Source organism: Carlito syrichta, unplaced genomic scaffold, assembly GCF_000164805.1.
Source record: "Carlito syrichta isolate Samal-C Ts95f unplaced genomic scaffold, Tarsius_syrichta-2.0.1 Scaffold303739, whole genome shotgun sequence".
NCBI classification, from domain to species: domain Eukaryota; kingdom Metazoa; phylum Chordata; class Mammalia; order Primates; family Tarsiidae; genus Carlito; species Carlito syrichta.
Window position 1 is genome coordinate 250867 of NW_007247835.1, and position 18573 is coordinate 269439.

The 18573-nt window shown below is 39.9% G+C and overlaps 1 protein-coding gene across 1 annotated transcript in view; it reads left to right on the plus strand.

The window, feature by feature from the left end:
• Window positions 1–18573, plus strand: part of ARFGEF3 (ARFGEF family member 3) — a 188271-nt gene that overhangs the window by 120175 nt on the left and 49523 nt on the right. Inside the window, exons 22-26 of the mRNA XM_008059165.2 lie at window positions 399–532; window positions 2895–3040; window positions 5296–5475; window positions 16076–16220; window positions 17305–17427. Coding sequence (XP_008057356.2) covers window positions 399–532; window positions 2895–3040; window positions 5296–5475; window positions 16076–16220; window positions 17305–17427 — 728 coding nt within the window. The remainder of the gene's footprint in view (window positions 1–398; window positions 533–2894; window positions 3041–5295; window positions 5476–16075; window positions 16221–17304; window positions 17428–18573) is intronic.

An 18573-nucleotide genomic window follows, 5' to 3' on the forward strand; every position in this document is an offset into this window, starting at 1 on the left:
ATTATAGGCAAACAAAAGCCTCTTGATTACTTTACTTTTTTTTAAACATAGTTTATGAAATCAAAACTAATTCCCAGGATTCCATTTCTAGTGTCTGGGAGCAACGCTTTTCCATCTTTCAGCTTCTTACCAAACATTTTATGAGAGGCCACCATAGCTGAGTTGGACTATGAGGGTACAAAGATATTTTTTAAAAATATGCTTTGTACCCTTTGAATTAAAATCTCATGGTTAGAGCAGACTTGTACACAGTAATAATTGGTATAATCCACACATTTGTTTGCAGTGTTTACACAGCATTTTCATTAATCACATCAACAAAATTACCATAATCATTCTGCCATAAAGACCTTGCTGAATTGCTTCCAAATAACAGATCTCTTTTGGTTTACATTCAGGCTCTTTGAAGATGCTACGGATAAGTTGAATCTCATGGCTCTTGGAGGTTTTCTTTACCAGCTGAAGAAAGCTTCGCAGTCTCAGCTTTTCCATTCCGTTACAGATACAGTCGATTATTCTCTGGCAATGCCAGGTAATTCTTTCCCTGAAGAGATGGTGCCGGGTTTAGTAGAAAACAGCCCAGGTTTCTATCACCAGCAGCATGCCTGAAGAGTTGAGTCTGCATTCCCTTTGTCCGTGCTCACATGATTAAGCTTAAGTACAGATTTGTCTCTGAGTTTTGAGGCGCGTTGTATGAGGGTTCACATAACTTCATGAATGGAAATGTTGCCACATCTATGGCTACGGCCACTAGAGCTGGGTGGGGTCTGCTAAGGTTTGTGCTTGTGAGGTAGAAATTGCATGGCTACTTCTTAAGGAACAGAGAGCATCACATGAGGGTAGGAACCCTTCTCCATATCACAAACCACACCACTCACCTCTGTCCAGCCAACAGGTAGCAGCACCTATCATTTACAAAAGGGATAGTGAAAAAGAAAACTAGAAACCTCATATTGCTCTTAAAAACTGATCTCAGAGGCATAGTCCATTGATGATTGTCTCTGTCTTCATGGATGAGGCCAGGAAAAGAGATAAAGCCCTCTTGAAAGCCAATCTTGTGGAAGAGAGAGTAGAACTACACCGAATTACCCAAGGGTCCCAAGGGGGTGACAGGTTGTTCACGAATGGAACTGTTCATCAGCAGTACAGGTGGTTGTGCTGAAACAGTGAACACCTTGTCCAGATGGGTTCAGGCAGGACGCACTCTGGTGGCAGGCTGACTTGTACAACCTCTGAGGTTCCTTCCATCCTTAGGAATCTGAAATTCTTCATCCTTGCTGCAGATTTGGATTTGAAAACCATAGTCCTTTCCCCATTAGTAATAGAGTTTAAAACCCTAGCTATAAAAGCCACCCTCCCAGACCCACCAGACTTCCAGAGCATCTCTGAGCCCAGGTGTAACTTTCAAAGTCTTTTGCACTGGAGAAAACAGTAGGCTCTGAGCTCACAAAGAACAATGAGCAGGTTGGGAAGAGGCAGCAAGCCTGGGAGGAGGGAGCCTTGCTTTGGAATCAGACAGGACTGGAGTTAAATGCTGCCTTCACCACTCACCAGCTGCAGCGTGGGAGGAGAGTCATTTTGCCTTTCAGGCATTCAATTTTCTATTCTGTAAAATAATAGTTATATTTACATCTTAAGATTTCTTTGAAAATTAAAGTGATTAAAGACATAAAGACCAACACGATGTCTGATGCAGAGTAAACATCCAGTAAATGTCCATGATTACTGTTACAGGTTGAGTGTCCCCAGTCAGAAAATCTGAAATCCAGCATGCTCAAAAATTCAAAACTTTCTGAGCACTGACGTGATGCCACAAGTGGAAGATTCTGCACCTGACCTCGGGTGACAGGTCACAGTCAAAATGCAGGATCACCACACAGTTTACTCAGGATCCTCAAGGGAAAATTAAAATACCTTGGGGCTATGTGTAAAGGTGTATATGAAGCATAAATGAACTTTTTTGTTTAAACTTGGGTCCCATTCCTAAGATAGCTCATTATGTATATGCGAATATTCCAAATTCCAAAAAATCTCAATGTCTGAAATACTTCTAGTCTCCAGCACTTCAGATAAGGGATACTCAACCTATACTGTTATTTCAAAGTTTATTTGATATGGCAAGACAAATTAGAAAGGAGCATTGGGGTTGGAAGAGCCCACTGGCACTCCATAGGAGTACAAGAGAAGCAGCAGACATGAGCAAGAAGGAATTGGAAAGACTAAGGGGACAGTGGCAAAGAAGTAGCCCAGGATCAGGGTAGGCAAGGAGCATACAGAAGCAAGAAAGAGTGGGTCAAACAGTAGCAGAGGAGCCTGGTCTGCTTGGCAAGGGCTTCAGTTACCATTAAAGATTGGCAACGTGACTGTGAAGGGTGACGATAACAGCAAGCATAATAGAAGCTAAACATGGTGGTTAGTATGTGCCAGGCCGTATACCAAGCACTTTCTGCATAATATCACATTTAACCTTTAAAGCCACTTTGAGAATAGGTGATCTTGTCCCCAATTTTACAGATGAGATAATTAGAGTTAGGAAAATCTTTGGCCCAACATAACACAACTTCTAAATGGTGGAGCCAGAATTCAAGCCTAAGGTTTGACTTCCAGCTCTCATACTTAACCACTGCTTCACTCCTTATCAGCAAGTCCCAGGTCCACATCCTAGGTTCTGGGGATACTGTGGTCAACAAGAAAGGGATGCTGGCCTTGCTGAGTGACCCACCTCATCTGTCTTGAATCTAGGGCTCTCTCCTCCTTTGCGTAGCCCCCCATGCCAACTGATCCTACTGGTCCGCGTACAGTATCCAGATTTGCAACCTCACTCTGTGCTTGAATCAGACAGACTATTTCTGAGCTTGGGCTTTCTGAGTTTTTATGGTCTCACCTTCCTGCAGGAGAAGTTAAATCCACCCAAGACCGAAAAAGCGCCCTCCACCTGTTCCGCCTGGGGGATGCCATGCTGAGGATTGTGAGGAGCAAAGCGCGGCCCCTGCTCCACATGATGCGCTGCTGGAGCCTGGTGGCCCCACACCTGGTGGAGGTAAGCACCTAGGAGGTGGGAAGAGGCTGGAACTGACAGCTCAGCAGAGCCAGCACAAGGGCTTGCAGTCAGTGTATGGACAAAGAGCACAGTGGCCACGGGCAATGAGAGCTTGCTCATAACCTGGTGACAAGCCAGGTTGTTTGAAAACCATCATTTTCTGGCTATACCTCTGGCTCTAAAGAATCACCCCAAGCCAGACTTGATGGCTCAGCCTGTGATCCCATGCCTTGGGAGACTGAGGTGAGTAGATTGCCTGAGCCCGTGGGTTCGAGACCCGCCCGGGCAACTTGATGAGACCTCATCTCTACAATAAATCAAAAAATTAGCTGGGTGTGGTAGCGTGCGCCTGTAATTCCAGCTACTTGGAAGGCTGAGACGGAAGGATCGCCGGAGCCCAGCAGGTCGAGGCTGCGGTGGCCGAGAGTGGCCACTGCACTCCAGTCTGGGCGACAGCATGAGACTCCAACTCAAAAAAAAAAAAAAAAAAGAATCACCACAGGCTGGGCTTGGTGGCTCAGCCTATCATCCCAGCACTTTGGGAGGCCCAGGCGAGTGGATTGCCTGAACCCACGGGTTTGACACCAGCCCCGGCAACTTGGAGAGACCTCGTCTCTACAATTAATCAAAAATTACCTGGGCATGGTAGCGCACACCTCTGATTCTGGCTATTTGGAAGGCTGAGGAAGAAGGATCACCTGAGCCCAGCAGGTCGACACTGGGGTGACTGTGAGCATGCCACTGTACTCCAGCCTGGGTGACGGAATGAGACTCGAACTCAAAAAAAAAAAAAAAAAATCACCCCAAAGGGCACTGCCACTCTGATCTCACAATGACTCTCTTTCTTTATAATTATGTGACTCAGCTAGGTACAGGTACCTTACATAGCCATTTTTCATTCTTTCTAATCTGGTATCAGACTGAGTCTAGAACTGAAAGACAGTAGATGGTTCCTAGTATGTTCATTTTTGTACATAAATATAGTAACATCTTTGGTTCCTACCTGTCCTTCTTTTCTAAAACTAAATATACTCAGGTCAATGTCTTTTCATGGGGGAAACCATATGTCCTGGTTTTCCCAACAAAATTAATACTAGGACTCTTTCACTCTTTAAAGGAAAGCAGTTGTGTGATCATGGCAACTCTGTGTCTAAGCATCTTAGTACGTGAAGATTGGCTACTTAAAAGTTGATGGGGAAATTGCTGCCCTGTTTTGCTGTGATAACTATTTTTAGTAGCCCTTTAGTATTTATCTGATAGAGATGTGTCTTAAAATGTTACTTAGAACTTAATTACCAACCTGAGAATATTCTAGTAGGGGGAAAGGGTAGAAAATGGCAACTTCGTCATGGGGAAATAGTATATCAGTTATCTATTATACTATAATAAACCACCCCAAAAGCTAAGTGACTTAAAGCTACAACCATTTATTTAGCTTATGATTCTGTGGGTCATCTGGGTAGTTCTGGTCTTAGCCGGGCTTGATTGATCTCAACTAGCCTTAATTGTGTATCTATGGTCAGCTGCTACAAAGACTGGGGCCAGCTGGTGCATGATGGCCTTAACTGGAAATTGGTCTCTCTCTACATGGTGTTTTGTGGAGACTAGCCTCCAGCAAGCCAGCTCTGGCTTGTTTACATGGTGTTCTTAGGATTCCAGAGAACAGCAAGAAGGCAAGCCCCAAATCACAGCTACTTTTAAATTCTTTACTTATATAATCTTTGTTTGAATTCCACTTTGTCAGAGTAAGTCACACATTCAAGCCCAGGGTCATTATGGGAGAGGACCACTACAGGGCATGGCTACTAGAAAGTGTGAATCAATTAGCACTCTCATGGCAATTGGCCCACCTGACTGAGGAACAGATGACTCATCTGATCTTCATAAGTTTGGGGCACAGCTAAAGTTGAAACCATGAGTAGTTCCTAGACTAGATTCTGGTGTCTTTATGGTGAGCATGTTCTATACCAGTCTAGGATACTTTCATGCTGCACAAAAAGAAATTATTAGAAACTTTTATTTTCCCAGAAAGATTAAAGAGAAACTGGAGTTGTGCCTAATAAGCTGGCTAAATTTTTAAAGATGCACTTTAGTGAGCGGTTCAACTGTACTTATCCCTCAGAATGTTTTGATTGATTGAACAGAGTTGCTGCTTCTACCTCCATGAAATGTGGTGGGTTAGGAAAGCCCTCAGAAACCACCATCTCACTTGCCTCACATCCTGACGATGTTCCCCTCACTCATGAATTTTGCAGGCTGCCTGCCACAAGGAAAGACATGTGTCTCAGAAGGCTGTTTCCTTCATCCATGACATACTGACAGAGGTTCTCACTAACTGGAACGAGCCGCCCCACTTTCACTTTAATGAAGCACTCTTCCGACCTTTTGAACGGATTATGCAGCTGGAGTTGTGTGACGAGGATGTCCAAGACCAGGTAAGTGTGATGTGGTGGTCTGTGTCATCATCACCATAGCAGGCTTTTACTGAGCACAGTGGTAGGTATGGTTCTATGAACTCTGCACACTTACTCTTTCCAATAATCTTATGTGGAATCCATGAGAAAGGGAAATTAAGCAAATTGGTTAAGAATCACTAAGACTTAGTGATTGCAGAAACAGGATCTGAACCTAGGCAACCTAGCTCTCCTGGTCTGTCTCCTTATATCTACCCTATACCCTAACCCCTGCCGTATTCTCTACAAGAAGGCAAATGGTGAAGAAATTCGCTGGAGACTTCATTTCTAACATCATGGTCACAGACAGACCCTCTATCTAAAATCCACTAAAACTGTTGATTAAAGGTTTAAAAATTCCTTTTATGCCTTGACTTATTGGCAAGCAAGTAAGAAATACTAAGGTACCCACAACTAAGTGACAGTGAGAAACCAGAGACGTAAACATTGGATATCCAATGGCAAATTCCCTCACAGTAAAGCCAGTTTATGGGCTCTGTTTACTTTCTTGAGGGCACAGGAACAGAAAGCAAATCTCAATGTAAACCTTATGAAGCCTGTGTTCTCTCAGGCCAAGGTTGAATTAGAAACAAACCCAAGTACCCACCCTCCCTGAGGATACTATCAGCCTATTTCTAACATTGGTTCTTAATGGAGACTTTTAAAAAATAGCTCTCCAGGATTTATGATTACAAGCTAACCCTTTCATGTGACCTGTGTATGAAATTGCACTACCTTGGGGAGAATCTTTGTATAGGCACTGTACAGAAGCAATAAAACTCCCCCTAGAAAAACTCATTTCAACTCAAAAGAATCCCACAAACCTTTAAAATAATGTGAGTTCACAGTATTAAAAAAGAAATACGAAACACACAAGAAAACAAGGCAATGGAGAAAGCTGCTGAAACAACGGATGGCAGTCAGACCTAGAAAGGATTGCATTGAAATATTGGTATCTTTCATGCAAAATGCTAAATCAAAATGCCTAGAAAGTTTAAGGAAATATAAGAAAGTAATGAAAATATAAGTTAGCACTTTAAGATTAGATTGCAAAATACCAATAATAGTGAACTGGACAATTCAAATCAACATTCCCACAAGGAATAACTTTAAAAAGTTGGATTAAGCCAGGTTCAGGTGGCTCAGCCTGTAATCCCGCGCCTTTGGGAGGCTGAGGTGAGTGGATTGCCTGAGCCCGCGGGTTCAAGACCCGCCTGGGCGGGCGAGACCTCATCTCTACAATAAAATCAAAAAATTAGCCAGGCATGGTAGTGTGCACCTGTAATTCCGGCTACTCGGAAGGCTGAGGCGGAAGGATCGCCGGAGCCCAGCAGGTCGAGGCTGTGGCGGCTGGGAGCAGCCACTGCACTCCAGTCTGGATGACAGAGTGAGACTCCAACTCAAAAAAAAAAAAAAAGTTGGATTAAAATTTTTTTAATCACTTGAGGACGTTGGAATACAACAAGATAGTGAAGTACATGAGACCAAGATCTGGAAGAAAAAGAATACCTAGAGTAGTGTGCCTGGTGTTCGAGGCTGCTTCTCCTAAAGGGGAATCTACTCATTTCAGAAGAGGAAGCCAAAAGACAGAGAAGCTAAGCAAAATTGAAGTCTGTGACCTGCCTAGTCTCGTAACTTGCTGATGTCTTGGGTCAGGTCCATGAAGGGCAAGGGACATCCTAGGAAGAAGGGTAAACCTTAAATAGACTAGTCACAACAGACAATAATACCCTGCTTCACCTAACCCCAGTCCCTAACATGAGATTAAGTTTATCTGAGATTTTTAGTGCCTGCCATAAGCACAAAACACTTTCTGACAGAAGATAACATTCTAATAAGCTTCAAATTATTATTATTATTTTTTAAATATATTTTTATTTTAAAATTGTGGGTACAGTTGAGGGTTAGGTATACAAATATGCATCATTCAGGCACCCTTGTTGATAAGAGGTGTCCCCCCATCCCCAAACAGATATTGACTACCGTTAATCCTACCTGCCATCCCTGTTCCCCCCCCCAAAGATTCCCACCACTGTCGATCCTTTTCTTATAGTATTACGATAGAGGTTCAGGGTCCACTTCTGAGTGAGAACATGTGATACTCAGATCTTTGTTGCTGTGAAAAATCACTCAGTATTATAGACTCTAGTTCCATCCAGGTTGCTGCAAAATTCATGATTTTGTTCTTTTTTATAGCTGCATAGTATTCCATCATATATATGTACCACATTTTTTAAATCCAGTCCTCTTTTGATGGACAGCATGGTTGGTTCCAGGTTCTTGCTTTTGTGAACAATGCTGCAATAAACATACATGTGCAGGTATCTTTTTGATAGAGTGTTTTGAGTTCTTCAGGGTATATTCCCAGTAGGGGGATTGCAGGGCCATATGGGAGGTCGATATTTAGAGCTTTTAGGAATTTCCACGCTGCTTTCCACAAAGGTTGCATTAGTTTACACTCCCACCAACAGTGTAGAAGTGTTCCCTTTTCACCACATCCTCTCCAGCATCTGTTATTTTTTTGAGTTATTGATAATGGCCATTCTGACTGGTATCTCAGTGTAGTTTTAATTTGCATCTCCTTGATAATTAGTGAGGTTGAACATTTCTTCATGTGTCTGTTGACCTCTCGTATGTCTTCTTTTGTGAAGTATCTGTTCATATCTTTTGCCCACTTTATAATGGGGTTGTTTGGTTTTTTCTTTTCAGCATATTTGAGTTCCTTGTAGATCCAAGATGTTAGGCCTTTGTCAGACATGGAGGTGGCAAATACTTTTTCCCATCTGTGGGCTGTCTCCCTGCTCTCTTGATGGTTTGTCTGGCTTTGCAGAAGCTTGTCAGTTTAATGAGGTCCCACTTGTCCATCTTATCTCTTATAGCCCGTGCGTTTCGAGTTTTGTTGAAGAATTGGACGGCAGTTCTAATTTCCATAAGGGTGCATCCTGCATTTTCTAAGGTTCTTATGGTTTGAGGTTTTACATTTAGGTCTCTAATCCATTTAGAGTTCATTTTTGTGTATGGGGATAGATAGGGGTCTTGTTTGAATCATCTGCATTTGGTCAGCCAGTTTTCCCAGCACCATTTACTGAATAGGTTCTCCTCTCCCCAGTGGTAGGTGGTGGAGGCTTTGTCGAAGATGAGTTGGTTGAGAAATTAAGGTTTTGCTTCTGGAATCTCAATTCTATTCCATTGGTCTATATGCCTGTTCCTGTACCAATACCAAGCTGTTTTGATTATTGTAGCTTTATAGTAAAGCAAAGTAGGTGATATCAAATTATTTCTTGATTTGCAGGTGCAATGTCTACATTCAATCAAAAATAACCAGGCTCATTAGGAAATAGCATGTCATTGAAAACAAAAAGAAAAATAAACAATGAAAATACACACATACCCAGGAACCCAAGTATCAGAGTTATCAGAGATAAGCTTTAAAATAACTATGTTTAAATGAGTTTAAAAAATTAAGGGCAAGAGAGACTTTGGCTGTGGTAATATGAAAAAGTTAGTGAAACCTCTACACAAAAATTTAAAAATCAACCATCTGAGACTCTGGAAATTGACCAAGATAGACAAGAAATCAAGTAGCATTTATTCTTAAAAATCTAGTGTTTGTTAGAACTTTGGTTAAGAATAGCAGGAGTCATCCGGGCTCGGTGGCTCAGCCTGTAATCCCACGCCTTTGGGAGGCTGAGGTGAGTGGATTGCCTGAACCTGCGGGTTCGAGACCCGCCTGGGCAGCGAGACCATCTCTACAATAAATCAAAAAATCAGCCGGGCGCGGTAGCGCATGCCTGTAATTCCGGCTATTCAGAAGGCTGAGGCGGAAGGATCGCCGGAGCCCAGCAGGTGAGGCTGCGGTGGTCGGGAGCGGCTCCTGCACTCCAGTCTGGGCGACCGAGTGAGATCCAACTCAAAAAAAAAAAAAAGAATAGTAGGAGTCTCTGACTTTCTTGCCATCACCATTACTCCCAAGCTCTGCTGCAAGAATGGTTGTTTGACCAGTGTGAGGCTGACTGGGAAAACTAGCAGCTACTCTGTTCTAAGAGACAAGCTGGGTTTGGAGAGTGGGGGAAAAAGGCCATTAGCTCATCAACTCAATGTAGTTAATTCATTGAGAATGAACAGGAGAATACTGCAACTTTACAATGAGTGGTGAATCAGTAAGAAATGTCACATAAGATTCTGGAAATCTTAGAGGGACCAGAGAGGCTCTTCACACATCCCTGGATGACTGCAATATGGACATGTGCATAAAGATCCCAACAGAAAGTAAAAAACAAGAGAGACTTTAAAACTGGTTAAATTTTGAATATTCAACCTACATACACAGATTTTTTTTTTTAAGTTGAAGTCACTCTGTCTCCCAGGAGTACAATAGCATGCTCATGATTATTGCAACCTCCACCTGCTGGACTCAAGCAATCCTTCTGCCTCAGTTTCCTGAGTAACTGGGACTACAGGTGCCTGCCACAATGCCTGGCTAATTTTTTTGATTTATTGTACAGAAGAGGTCTTGTCAAGTTGTCCAAGCTGGTCTCAAACCCCTGGGCTTAGGCAATCCTCTCACCTCCACCTCCCAAAGTGCTAAGATTACAGGCGTGAGCCACAGCACATGGTTATTGCCAAAGTGTGGAATCCTTAAAAATTCAAGGCATCTGAGCATAATTTCACATTATCAGCTGACCACTAAGCTATGCAGACATAGCTTAATGGGATGAATAGTAGGAAGTCAAGATAAAAAATAAAATGAAAATAAAGTTAAATAAATAAATATTAAGAATAAAAACTGAGCAAAGACATCATTGCCATAGGAAGAGACAGATACCACAGCTTAAGTCCAAGAGACTTAGTTTAAAAAAAAACTCTCAAAAATAAATCAGAATCCAGCATTATTATACTATATTACCTAAAACATCCAATTTTCAGGAAAAAAATACATATATACAAAGAAACAAACAGGGAATAGTGACACATACTCAGGGAGAAAAAACAGTAAATAGTAACTGACTTACAATGAGCTCAGATGTTGGATTTGGGAGACAGACTGTAGCTGTTATAAATATGCTAGAAATTTAAAGGAAAATATGATGACAACCACTCAAAAACAGGGACTTTAAATAGAGAATGGAAACAATGAAAATGCTAATTCTAGAATTTTTTTAGAGAGTAATAACTGAAATAAAAATTTAGCTAGATGAGCTTATCTGAAAGAGTTGAGGTGGCAGAAGGAAGAACTGATGAATTTAGAAATAGATTAGTAGAAATTACTCATTCTGCAGATTAGACAGAAATAAGTTTGACCAAAAATAAATAAAGCCGTAGAGACCTATGGAACGTCAAGCGTGCCAGCATTTATGTAATGAGAGAGATGGAATTGGAGGAAGACAAAGGAATAGGAATGTATATTTAGAGAAATAATGGAACCCCAACTAGGAGCAACACAAAGATATCCACAGTAGACACATTATAGTCAAAATGCTCAGACGATGACAAATTTTAAAGCAGCAAGAGAAAGACAGTTCTTTACTACAAAGGAGCAACAAATAGGATTAATTGCTAACTTCTCCAGAAAGAATGAGGCTAGAAGTTAATGTAATGACATATATAAAACGTTGAAAGAAAACTGTCAATGAATCATCCTAAGGAAATTACTCTTTGAAAATGAAGATGAAGTAAAAATATTCTCAGATAAACAAAAATTGAGAGAATTTCTTGCCAACAGACATGCCCTACAAGAAATACTAAAGTAATTGTTTTAAACTGAAGAAAATAACACAGTATAGTAAATCTATTCCACAAGAAGAAATGGTGCATATGTGAAAAAATATAAAAGATTGTATATTTTTTTTTCTCTCTTATTTTCCTAATTTATTGTAAAAACAATAATTTTTTTTTTTTTTTTGAGTTGGAGTCTCACTCTGTCACCCAGACTGGAGTGCAGTGGCGGCTCCCGGCCTGGGGAGCTCCAGCGATCCTTCCGCCTCAGCCTTCCAAGTAGCTGGAACTACAGGCGCGCGCTACCACACCCGGCTAATTTTTTTTTGATTTATTGCAGAGATGAGGTCTCACCAAGTTGCGCAGGCGGGTCTTGAACCCGCGGGCTCAGGCAATCCACTCACCTCAGCCTCCCAAAGCACGGGATTACAGACTGAGCCACCGAGCACAGCTAAAAACAATAATTTTAAGGCAGTGACTAACACTATATTAGAAGTGAATTTATTAACTACATTGAATTTATTAGCTATAAAGATGTAATATAAATAACATTAGCAGAAAGTGGGGGAGGAAATGCTATAAGAAAGCAAAGCTGCTGTGTTTTGCCTGAATTAAGTCAGTATTAACTTGAAGTATAATGTGATCAACTGAAGCTGCATATTATAATCCCTAGGGCAAAAACCAAGAGAGTAACACACACACACACACACACACACACAAACAAATATATTAAAATATAAAAAGAACAAAGTGCTCACAAAAAATGTGTCTAACACAAGAGAGGATAGTAAAAGGGAAACAGGAATATTTATATCTTAATGATATAAAAATATATAGAAAACAAACAGCAAATGACAGATGTAAAAAGAATCCTGTCAATAATAGCATTAAATATGCACCGATGAAAATATGTTCAACATTATTAGTCATTAGGGAAATGCAAAGCAAAACCACTTGAGATACCACTCTACACCCACTAGGATAACTAAAATAATAAAGATAGATAATAACAAGTAAGGATGTGGAGAAGTTGTAACCCTCGTACACTGCTAGTGGGAAAGTAAAATGTGTAGCTGCTTTGCAAGACAGTCTGACAGTTCCTAAAAGAATATTTCCAAGAGAAATAAAAACATACTCATATAAAGAAGTAAACATTCATACGCTTGTACACAAATGTTCATAGTAACATGATTCATAATACTCAATAAGTTGGAAACAATCCAAATTCTAACAGTTGATAAGCAGATACATTAAATGTGGTATATTCACACAATGAACTATTCAGCAATTTAAAAATGTTTAGCTGGGCTTGATGGCTCACACTGGTAACCCCAGCACACTGGGAGGGCAAGGTGGGAGAATCACTTGTGGACTGGAGTTCAAGACCAGCCTGGGCAACATAGTGAGACCTCATCTCTCTAAAAAATAAAAAAAATTAGCTGGGTGTGGTGGCAAATACCTGTAATTCTAGCTACTTGAGAGGCTGAGGAAGAAGGATCGCCTGAGCACAGGAGGTAAGGCTGCAGTGAGCCATGACCATGCAGTGCACCTCAGCCAGGATGGCAGAGTGAGACCTCAACTCAAATAAATAAATGAATGAATAAAAATGAAGTACTGGCTGGACTTGGTAGCTCAGCCTGTAATCCCAGCACTTTGGGAGGCCAAGGTGAATGGATTGCCTGAGCCTGTGGGTTTGAGACCAGCCCGGGCAACTTGGCAAGACCTCATCTCTACAATAAACCAAATTAGCTGGGTGTGGTAGTGCATGCCTATAGTTCTTGCTACTTGGAAGGCTGAGGCGGAAGGATTGCCGGAGCCCAGCAGGTCGACACTAGGGTGGCTGTGAGTGTGCCACTGCACTCCAGTCTGGGTGACAGAGTGAAACTCCAACTCAAAAAAAAAAAAAAGCATTGAAGTACTGATATGTGCTACAGTATGGATGAAAACATTTACATTAAATGATAAAAACCAGTCACAAAAGATCATATTTATATATGATCAGATTGCATTTCTATAAAATGTCCAGAATAGGCAAATTTCTAGAGACAAATAGTACATTCATGGTTGCCTAGGGGTGAGAGTGGAGTGGCAGAATAGGGAATGACTGCTAACAAGTACTGGGTTTTTTTGAGGGGGGAGGTAATTAAATTTGTTCTAAAATTATATTATGATGATGGTTATATACTACAGGCCTATTAGCCTTATAAATTTGTCATTAGTCTTTGAATAAAAAATATGTAGATGTGTGCATGTGTATAAAGCACAGTTTTTAATTTTTGAAAATGTTTGACTAAGTACATCATATGAATTCAGGTTTACCTTAATACCAAGAATTATGTTTAGATAGGTAAAGGAAACTTATTTTTATCACAGGTAGAAAAATAGATTGCTTTGAGTTTTGTGTAGCAGTAGACTTTTAGAAAGTTAGAAATTATTACAACTTACTAAAATGATTTGGAAAATTGTGCCATTGGTTTAATTACTGATGATTATATGGTCATTCTCTTACCTTTGTGTGTTGAATGATTTCCTGAATCAAGTTCCTTTAAGGCCTGACCAGTGTTAGGATAATCTAATTGGTAGTTGTTACTTTTATTTTAAAAACTAGCATCTGAGCACTTTAAAGCTGTCAATGTGGATTGATTTGACCAGTAATCACTGCTTGGTCATTACAGTTAAATTTTGTGACTTACTAATGGTATTGTTCTTTCAAATAGGTAACATGTTTCTAGACTATTATTTTGGGGGCAGTAATTTAAACAGCTTGTTTAACAAATTCAGTAAAGGTCCATATATTTAGAAAATACATAGTTCCACAAAAATCCCAAGACTTGTTGATTTCACTGGTGAATTTATAAACTGAGGATGAAATAATACCAACCCTACACAAATTCTATCAGAAACTAGAAGAGAAGGAAACACTTTTAAACTCATTTTAGAAGGCCTGTATTACTCTGATACCAAAGCCACAAGAAAGACTAATATTCTTTCCAAAATTCGAGGAAAAAAAAGTTTCTTTAAAAATTATTAGCAAACTAAATTCAGCAACCTATAAAAATTAGCCACTGTGACATGTGGAACTTATCCCAGGAATATAAAGTTGGTTTGACAGATGAAAATCAATTAATATAATATATCATGTTAGTAGAATGAAGTATTAAAACCACATGATCATCTTAATAGATATAGAAAAACATTTGACAAAATATAGCAACCATTTTTGACAAAAACTTTCAAGAAATGAGAAATTTCCTTTATGGAATAAAGGGCATCTTTGAGAATCCACATCTAACATCATTGCTTAAGGACAAAAGACCGAATGTTTTTCCCCTATGATCAGAAGTAGGGCAAAGATTTCCATCTTTACCACTTCTATTCAACATTCATTTTTACTCACTGTATAAAGAAATTAAAAGTGTCCAGGTTTGAAAAGTAAAACTGTTTTAGTTCACAGACAACATGGGGTTGTATATAGACAATTTTATGGGTTTACAAACAACTACTAAAAGTAACAGTGAGTTTAGCAAGGTCACTGGGTATAAGATCTACATACCAAGATCAGCTTAATTTCTGTAGTTGAGAAATAAGTTATCTAAAAGGAAAATTATAAAAATTTATCACCAAGAGCAAAAAGAATAAAATATTTAGGAATAAATTTAGCAAAATTTCAAAACTTGTACATGAAACAAGACATTGCTAAGAGAAATTAAAGAAGATTCAAATAAATATAAGATATACTATTCATGAATTGAAAGACTCAATTTTTTTAAATGGCAAATGTCTCCAAATTGATGTATAGATTCAATGCAATTCCTACCAAAATCTCAGCAGTCTTTTTTAAAAAAATAAATGTCAAGGCGAGTTTTAAAGAGAGTGCAAGGATCTAGAATAGAGAAAACAAATTTGAAAAAGAACAAATTTGGAGAATTTACACTAACCAACTTCAAAACTTTAGTAATTGACACGGTGTGGTACTGGGGTTAGGATAGGCCTATAGGTCAGTGGAACTGGAGAGTATAGAGATACATTTTCTTGTTTATAATAAATTGATTTTTGGCAAAGATGCCATTGCAAATCAATCGTGGGAGATATTATTTTTAGCATATAGTGCTTTCAAACACCATATGTGATTAATAAAAACTTATACTCTTACCTCTCACCAAATATGAAAATAACTCAAAATAGGTCATGACTGAAATATAAGAGCAAAAACTATAAATGTTTCTAGAAGAAAGCATAGGAGAAAAATCTTTGAGACCTTGTGTTAAACAAAGATTTCTTAGAAATTATACCAACAAAACAATTCATTAAAAGAAAAATTGACTGGATGCAGCAGCTCATGCCTGCAATCCCAGCACCTTGGGAGACTGAGGCAGGAGAATTGCTTGAGCCCAGGAATTCAAGACCAGCCTGTGCAACATAGCAAGACCTCATCTCTGAGAAAGAAAAATTGATAAATTGAACTTCATAAAAATGTTAAACTTTACTCTTCAAAGGACATCATTTAAAAAAATTAAAAGACAAGCCTAGGGCTGTGAAAAAATATTTTCATATCATCTCTCAAGAAGGCCTTGAATCTGGACTACATAAGAAACTCTAAAAATAAAAAATAAAAAGACAATCATGACAAGAAATGACCCATTTTTTAAAAAGAGCAAAATACTTACAAAAGACTAACAAGTATGCGAAAAGTTGCTCAGCAGCATTCGTCATTAATGAAATACAAATTAATACCAAATGGCTGATTATTTAGAAGATTTTTGAGCGAGATCATCTGGGTGTTCGTTTTTCTTTTTCTCTAAAGTTAACCAGAAACTGCTCCTTTTTAGGAGAGGATTTTAAACACCGCCTTCTTTGCTTCTGCCAGGTTGTCACGTCCATCGGTGAGCTGGTTGAAGTGTGTTCCACACAGATCCAGTCGGGATGGAGGCCCTTGTTTAGTGCCCTGGAAACAGTGCACAGTGGAAACAAGTCAGAGGTGAAGGAGTACCTGGTTGGTGACTACTCCATGGGTAAGAATGTTTGGATGATTTCTTGCTGTATGGCAGGGGTCCCAGCCGGTCTGCGGCCTGTTCTGAATTGAGCCGCACAGCAGGAGGTGAGCCACAGACCAAGTGAGCCAAGCTTCATCTGCATTTACAGCTGTTCCCCATCACTCACATTACCACCTGAGCTCCATCTTCTGTCAGATCAGCAGCGGCATTAGAGTCTTATAGAAGCATGAACCCTATTATGAACTGGCACATGAGGGATCTAGGTTGCACCCTTCTTGTGAGACTCTAATGCCTAATGTTCTGAGGTGGAGCTGAGGCGGTAATGTTGGCACTGGGGAGCTGCTGCAAATACAGATTAACATTAGCAGTGAGGTTTGACTGCACAGAGACCATAATAAATCAATTGCTTGCAGACTCATATCAAAACCCTGTCAGTGAGTGGCAAGTGAGTTGATGTATTTCAATTGTACAGCTGCATCTGGTGGCAGGCTTTAAGTCAGAATCCGACACTTATTTTAGTCCACATGTAGCTCACCCATTATCTTATTTACCACTTCTGTCTGCACCTCTTTTTCTTATGGTGAGTTGTATAATTTGGTCACCTTTACGCTTCAGTCACCTTCAAAGTACTCTCCATTTGATGCAATACACCTTGCAAGCAAGCCTTTCTAAAAGAATAGTGGTCTCCAGCCTTTTATGTTAACTTTTTTCTGCACAACTATGAATCAACTCATATATGCCATCAGAGGTCTATCTAAACCTTCCCTGCCCTACCCTGTAGATAACCTACAATTACCATGCAAGAGTATTCCAGAAGCCACATGTTTCATTGCCCTGCAGACCAACACATTGCCTCAGCCCTGTGTTCGGCCAAGTTTAATTTTATCTCTCTCTGAAATCTCTCTTCTCAGACTTCCTGCAGCTCCCCTGCAGGCAAAGCTGAGAAGGACAGAATCAGAGCCAAGCCAGTGGCCCAGGCAAAAAGCCCAGACATTTCTCCAGTAGAAAACTTCCCTACGGCCCTGGGGAAGGTGCGAGGAGTATGGGCAGCCTGGAGGGTCAAAGCTTACTGTCTTAAAACTCTACGGTCTTCTTCCCTCAGGAAAAGGCCAAGCTCCAGTGTTTGATGTATTTGAAGCTTTTCTCAATACTGACAACATCCAGGTCTTTGCGAATGCAGCCACTAGTTACATCATGTGCCTTATGAAGTTTGTCAAAGGACTAGGTAAGTGGAGTCCTCCTTTCATGCCTCAGAAAAGCCAATGACGCTTTCTAGGATGGCTTTTTGTGTCTGGGAGACCCAACCTACTGACTACCTGGAGCAAGCAAGCATCCAGGGACATAGGCAAATGGTGTTTTATGTACTCAGAAGCAGAAAGCTTACTGGGAAAGCAGCTAGGATTTTCTCCAGAGTTGACACTCTTCATTGTGTTCATGTAACGTAGCATGTTTTCAGTCTATATATTAGTTTATACCAGTTTCATTTTCAAAGAATAATATGACCCTTATATTTTTCCCTATTTGAAAGGTACTCAGGTTCCAGGTCTAAGAGCACTCCATAGTGACTTCTACATTTCCAAATTATATTTTATGATTAATAAGGTCTGGCCTGGAGTGAGAGGCATTCTCAACTTTTGCTAAGAAGCTGGGCAATCAGACCAGATGTGGTGACTCATGCCTATAATCCTAGCACTTTGGGAGGCTAAAGCAAGAGGATTGCTTGAGCTCAGGAATTCGAGACCAGCATGGGCAACTTCATTTCTATAGAAAATAAAAAAGAAGCCAAGCATGGTAGCACATGCCCATAGTCCTAGCTATTTGAGAGGCTGAAGTGGAAGGATTACCTGAGCCGAGGAGGTTGAGGCTGCAGGGAGTTGTGATTGCAACACTATATTCCAGCCTGGACAGCAGAGTAAGACCCTATCTTAAAAAACAAACAAAAAAATAAGAAATTTTTTTAAAGGAGAAGTATACCTCTTTGCTTCTGAATGTTAACCAATACCTAGTAATTACATCTGTTTACTTACGTGGGAGGGTGTTAGTTGCTACAATTATAGACAATTAGAAACAATTACAGTACCAATAAATGATTTTAATAAAAGTATGGAAATATTCACTATGAGAAGAAAAATTATAATTATCTGTTTCTATTCCTATAGAAAATCTAGATTCCCATCTATAGATATGTTAAGTCTCTAGATAGGTACAAAAAATAGAAATCATTTAAATTCAATTAAGTAGTATCTGTCCCCAAGCCCCTGATGTTTAAATTCTTCCCAGAGTCTTCATTAATCATCATCAGTGCCATGCACTGGTGGTGAATGAACAAGTCCTTTTCCAGATAGAGAGTGAATGCTTCATTCCAGCCCAA